Raw genomic sequence first — 5,676 nt, 5'->3', positions numbered from 1 at the left:
GGTTCGAGATAATCATGTGAAACCATGTGATTCCGTTGGATTGAGTGTGACCCGTTTTCTCCCCCACCTTTTTTTTTACGGCCAGGGCCCCGTGGCTTGGCTTTGTAACTTTGTTATAGTTCTTCACCTTTATTTTTTTTTTTCTTAATGGATTGTGTAAATAAAAAAGATTCGATCCTCTAATTTCTTCAGCACTGTATGGGAGTATGGAACTGTAATTATACCTTTCAATGAGTTGGTACTTGGTACGTTACGTTACACCTTTGTGTTTGGATGGTCAAATGAAATGATGATTCTGTTGCATTTCCCATAATGCTTTGGGCCTATACTTTTCTTTCTTTTGATCCCAGCTTTCTCTTTTCTTGAACTTTGGTGTTAACATATTCAGAGAGAGTGCTCCTAAATCATACACACCAAATTCATAGTTGTTTATAGAAGATCGCGTTGTTTGTGTTGATAAACTGGCATAAATCTCACTCAAAGTCTAACCATTGAGACCAAGTTTAATATGATTTGATAGTAATAACATTCAGCATATATTGGTTGAATTTGGTAGTAAAACAGCTCATAGATGAATCGCTCTTTAAATACGAGGGCATGTTAGGAGGCAATGCGCATAGTGAGCTGCATGAAAATTACGTCTCACTGAAATAAATTACCTCTGTGAACATATCTCACTAGCATTCATGATTCAGCCATATAACTTGGTTTTGTATGTGAAGGACAGCATTTCCTAATGTACATGGACAACGTCATAATGTCAAAAACAAAAACTGAAGATTTATTTTGGGTAACACCATCTAGGCCAAATGCCCTATATATGAAGCCAAGCCAAACGCAACTTAAAGCCAAAATACAACTTCAATCAGCCGTACACTATCACAAGCAAATCCAAATAACAGTAATTAGAATTCCAAAACTAAGTGGACCCTGCTTCGTTGGCATTGACATTTCTAGAACTCAACAATAATTTAACCCATTATGCCATTACTCATAGTCATACACTTCCTATTTCTCCTATTATATCTCCTTGTCTCTTTGCCTCCTCACTCACTGCTCTCCCCTGCATCAATGGAGGAAGAAACAACAATGGGTGTTCATGATTTAGTTCAGTCTTCAAAAGGTGCTATGAACCAAAAGCTTTGTTCATCAACAAAGCGAAAAATTCTCAGGTTTCAAAAGAGAAAGACACATTGTGTCAAAGATAGTTTATGCTGTGATGATGAAGTTGATGAAGAAGATGATAAGTTGGGTGTAGAAAGAAGGATCGTGGCATTGCAAAGGCTTGTACCTGGAGGAGAGTCACTTGAGATTGACCAGTTATTTGAAGAAACAGCTGGGTATATATTGGCATTGCAAGGTCAGGTGAAAACTATGAAAATTTTAACAAGCCTTTTTGAAGGTTTAGAGAAGGAGAATAGAAAGATAGGTGGATAGCGGTAGTTTATTATTTAATTTTCACAATGTAGTCCAATTTTCTCACAATGTTCTTTTCTTCTTTTTCAATGCAAGATGAGAAGTTGGTTAGTAGTCTGAAATTCTATTCTATTTTTTTTTTTTTGTTTTTTTTTGTTTATTTTAGGATCAAACAATTATCCTGTTGGCATTAGTACATTTGTTTGTATAATTTGTTCATACTTGAAGTTGAACTAATTACTGTGAGGTGGTCAATGTCAGAGGCACATCAAGTTAAGGCTTAGAGGTCTACTTGAATTAGATCAAATCAGTCCACATTGGATATTCGGAAGTAGTATGAGTGATTGATATGTATGCATTGTTTTTACTTTGTACAACTTGCGAAAGAAATGAAAGTATTCTGGATTGCCTTAGCCCTTGGCCTTTAAATCTTTAATCATGAGAATATGAAATAGAAACAGATTTCAACATTTGGATATCCTAAAACGGGAATGGAAATTGTGTGGAGTGTGGACTAGCTGTTAGTACACACAATAGTTTGCAGATCCTGTGTCCATCGCTTATTCTGCTCAAATGGTACAAACTTATTACAGGGACTTGAAGATCATCTCGAATCCAAAATCAGTTAAATACTTATATTCAAGTTTTAAACCCCGTCTAATTTCGCCCAGCTTTCAAATGAATTTCAAAGCTTATTGATTCAGCGTGCTTTTACATGAAATCTTGGAACATTATACATAGAGGTGGTACTAATTTTTTGGGGACAAAGACTCCCTAACATACGGATCATCCTTCCCAAAAATCAAACCTCAGTTCCATTTTTCTGCACTATCAAAACTTGAATCAGTGCTTCACGAGAGAAGTGCCTACTGGACGTCTGGACTGTTTTTAAATCGGTGAACCAACTGTGAGCTCCAATTTAGTCAGATGAAAGAAATCCGGCCCTACATGTTATGGGGCTCATCCTGTTAAATCTTAATACGTAGTTAGGACCAGCCCCCGTTGTGCAGAGCCTATTGTTGCCAATGACACCCGTCGATCAATATCAAAGTTAAGGGTGGAATTTGAGCTGAGCGGCTGGGGCTCGGGTTCGACTTGTTTAACAGTATGAGCCAAGCTCAAGCTCAATTTAAAACTTGTATAATAAATGAAATGGGCTGAGCTTGAACATAATAAAGCTCGGCTTGTTTAGTTCAAATTCCACCCTTAATCAATCAAAATATGAAGCAATGAAGCATCATGACAAATATTGCGTGTACAAGAGGATAATAGGTTATCGTTGGTGGCTAAGATGCCATTTTGTTAATAGAGACGGCCATAAACCTTATGTCTCAATGTGTAATTGTAATATTGTATGTTCTCTAGACATTGTTTGTACTTTTCAAAATATTAGGTTAAGTTGTGTGCAATAGCTCTAGCAATGAGGTGTTAGTGGGTTGCCGTGGGTAGTAATGCTACACCGACTCATTTATTTGACTTACTATTTGAACCAAACCAACGTTACTACTCGGCCGTGTGTGCCTACTGCCTAACTCCAATTTTATCCTTCCCTACCCTTCATAAACACACACTTACACACTTATGGTCGTATTGGATTGTTCCAACAACCATTTTAGAAGTGTTGATCTTGAACATGAACATACAAACTTGTACGTGCCTCACGAGTCAGGACCCAGGTTAATTCCCCCCCTCCCAAACAAACAAATAAATGTTATAGTTCCATACTTCCATGTCTTCCAAGTTCCAACACCCAATTTGAAAAACGAAAGATACAAATCTGGTACGTAGCAATTAAATACCCCGTCAGACAACTTTTGAAAGTTTGGATTAATCTAAAAAGTATAATAAAAGACATTTTGTATGCACCAAAATTAGCTGACTTTGTAGTGGGCCAAGAAAAAAAAAAGCACAATCTTCTCATGCCATTGGACGGTGTAGATGAATGGTTCACATTTAATTTCGTTATAAATCTTAACAAAAGAATAAAAGAGGAAAGGGTTTTAGAGTCTTGAAAAAAACAAACCCTAAAAAAAGGTAAACCCATCCTCATCTTGCTAACAAATAAACTTTTGTTTGTATTTGTTTTGGTAGGTTGATATTATGGCAGAAGAAACGGTTGTAGTTGAAGAACGAGGAATTGAAATTGAACGAGAAAATGAAGACGAGAAAATAAAAGTATTAATGGACGAGATAGAAGGATTGAAACAAAATGAAACCGAACACGAACAAGACAAGAAAGCATTAGAAGCAATTTCAACACGTGCTTCACAATTAGAAATAGAAGTTTCTAGACTCCAACATGATTTTATTTCATCTGCTTCGGAAAATGAAGATTTGGGGAAAGAGTTGAAACAAATCAAAGTTAAGTTTGAGGAGATGGAAATAAGGATTGAGAGTTTGGAGAAAGAGAAGGCGAAAATCGAGAAAGAGAAGGGTGATTATTTGGACAAAGTGGTTGAGATTTCGGCACGAGTTGACGAGAAAGAAGATGAGATTGCTAGGTTGAAGTGTGTGATTAAAGAGAAGGAAGCTGAGAATGCTGTGTTGAAGGAGTCCGGGGCGAAGATGGCTGAGATTGAGGACAAGTATAATGAGGTTAAGAAGCAATGGGAAGAATTGAAGCAGGAGAAGTTGGTGAATGGTAATGGTAATGGTTTTGGTACTGATGCTGTTGTGGAAAATGGGGAAAATGAGAAGGTGGGGTTTAAGGGGTTGAAGGGGTTTAAGTGGCCAGTTGCATTGGCGTCGACTGGGACTGTTGCGATAGCAGCTGTTGCGGTTTATGTTATTTACGCGAGGAGGAGGTAAAAAGAAGGAACCATGAAAGATGGTATGTTTTAGTTTTATTAATTGTTATGAGTTTTGGGGCTTGATTTTGGTACCTCTATGTTTTGTGGAATAACAAGAACCTCAGATTAACATGTTGATGGATTCAAGTTAGTTTGATTATGAATGGTAGAAACTCATGTTATCGTTCAAAATGTTATTATGTTTTGGTTTTATTTTCTGCGAGTGCATTTACCATCTTTAGCAGTGATTGTTTATTATCGTTGCGTGAAATCTTGTTAGATTATTTATGGTAACATTGATGTAGCTTAATATGCTGTCTTTCGGAGTATGAATGTATGATGATCCTTATGTGCAGTTGTGCACATGCCTACGCTGTCAAAGGCATTATGTGAGGCAAGGCGGTGGACTGCCCACAAATGCCTAGGCGGCAAAACACCATGTCAGATAGTGATTTAATTTGTATTATGAACATAGTTTGATTTCGTGGTTCTTTTCTCTTTTTTTAAGTTCCCTTCAACTTTTTAACGTAAGAAGTCAGAATATATGAAAGGTGTGGTATGCGAGGCGGTCCCTTGCAAATTTGAGGTGGTGTGCCAAAAAAGAAGCCCTCCTAGGCACCGGCGTTGCCTTTGGCCGTAGGTACATGTGTATTGGAAGAAAAGCTTTGATAAGTGAGAGCTCACTCAATTTGCATTTGGCCCTCAGTTGCCAGTAGGGATCACGTGCAGTTTGGAATTAGTCTAGTGATGCAACAGTGTTTCATTTGTATGCTGGTGTAGTCATAGATTTGTAAGGTTAGGAAATTGAATGGAGCCTATTTCGGTAGGATGCGCTATCTTGCTGTGACTTTCTTTGTGGCTTAGAGTCTGTTGCTACGCTTGTGCACTTATTTTGATTCTACTATATACATGTTCTGATTCCTCTTCATCCCACCTTTTTCACTACAAACCCTGAGCTATCTACTTATTCACTTGATCACTTCAAAATCACTGAAGATGCATACATTTGGATTGTGTAGTAAGGCTTATGTAAAGTTGATGAAAATAACATTTTTGGATTCTTCCTTTTTTTCTTTACCTTCTCATTTGAAGCTTAGTTAGCAGAAAATTTAATCAGACTTCTTCGTACAGAATGCTTCAGTTTTTTAGAGAAATATAAACCAATCCAATCGTTAGTGCCATTCCAAAAGGAAAAACTCATATAACCCATTAGAAAGTAGAGCCAACATATCTCTAGTGCAGAACCAACTTTTTAATACAAACTACAATAAAATTGATCAGATTATAGGATTTTCCAAGAGGCCAGTTAAGCAGTGAACTATAATGATTGACCTCTATACATTGATACCCGTAAATGTGGATGGAATGGTTGACTCAGGAAAAATTAGTTGGGTTGTCTTTTGTTTTTTGAGGGAATGTTTTTCTATAGGAAACTACCTTTTCTGTAGGTAATTTGGATGAAACTCCTGAT

General features: G+C 37.1%; 2 protein-coding genes across 2 annotated transcripts; both read left to right on the top strand.

Annotated features, from left to right (window-relative positions):
- Positions 1-1,017: 1,017 nt before the first annotated feature.
- On the top strand, positions 1,018-1,829 carry LOC147518978 (transcription factor PAR2-like). Its single transcript, XM_086594825.1, has one exon. The coding sequence runs from the start codon at positions 1,072-1,074 to the stop codon at positions 1,435-1,437; it is 366 nt and encodes a 121-aa protein (XP_086450951.1). The 5' UTR covers positions 1,018-1,071; the 3' UTR covers positions 1,438-1,829.
- A 1,469-nt stretch (positions 1,830-3,298) lies between these two features.
- Positions 3,299-4,418, top strand: LOC147518977 (uncharacterized). The gene has a single exon (XM_086590649.1). It carries the CDS (start codon positions 3,517-3,519, stop codon positions 4,222-4,224), a length of 708 nt encoding a protein of 235 aa, XP_086446775.1. The 5' UTR covers positions 3,299-3,516; the 3' UTR covers positions 4,225-4,418.
- The last annotated feature ends 1,258 nt before the right edge of the window (positions 4,419-5,676 follow it).

Source organism: Coptis chinensis, chromosome 2 (assembly GCF_015680905.1).
Source record: "Coptis chinensis isolate HL-2020 chromosome 2, ASM1568090v1, whole genome shotgun sequence".
Classification (NCBI taxonomy): Eukaryota; Viridiplantae; Streptophyta; class Magnoliopsida; order Ranunculales; family Ranunculaceae; genus Coptis; species Coptis chinensis.
Note: the sequence above shows the minus strand (reverse complement) of the source record. Positions and strands in the feature narration are given on the sequence as shown.

Excerpts from the sequence above, each read along its gene's own strand:
- LOC147518978 (XM_086594825.1), top strand. The coding sequence starts at position 1,072 with ATGGAGGAAGAAACAACAATGGGTGTTCATGATTTAGTTCAGTCTTCA.
- LOC147518977 (XM_086590649.1), top strand. The coding sequence starts at position 3,517 with ATGGCAGAAGAAACGGTTGTAGTTGAAGAACGAGGAATTGAAATTGAA.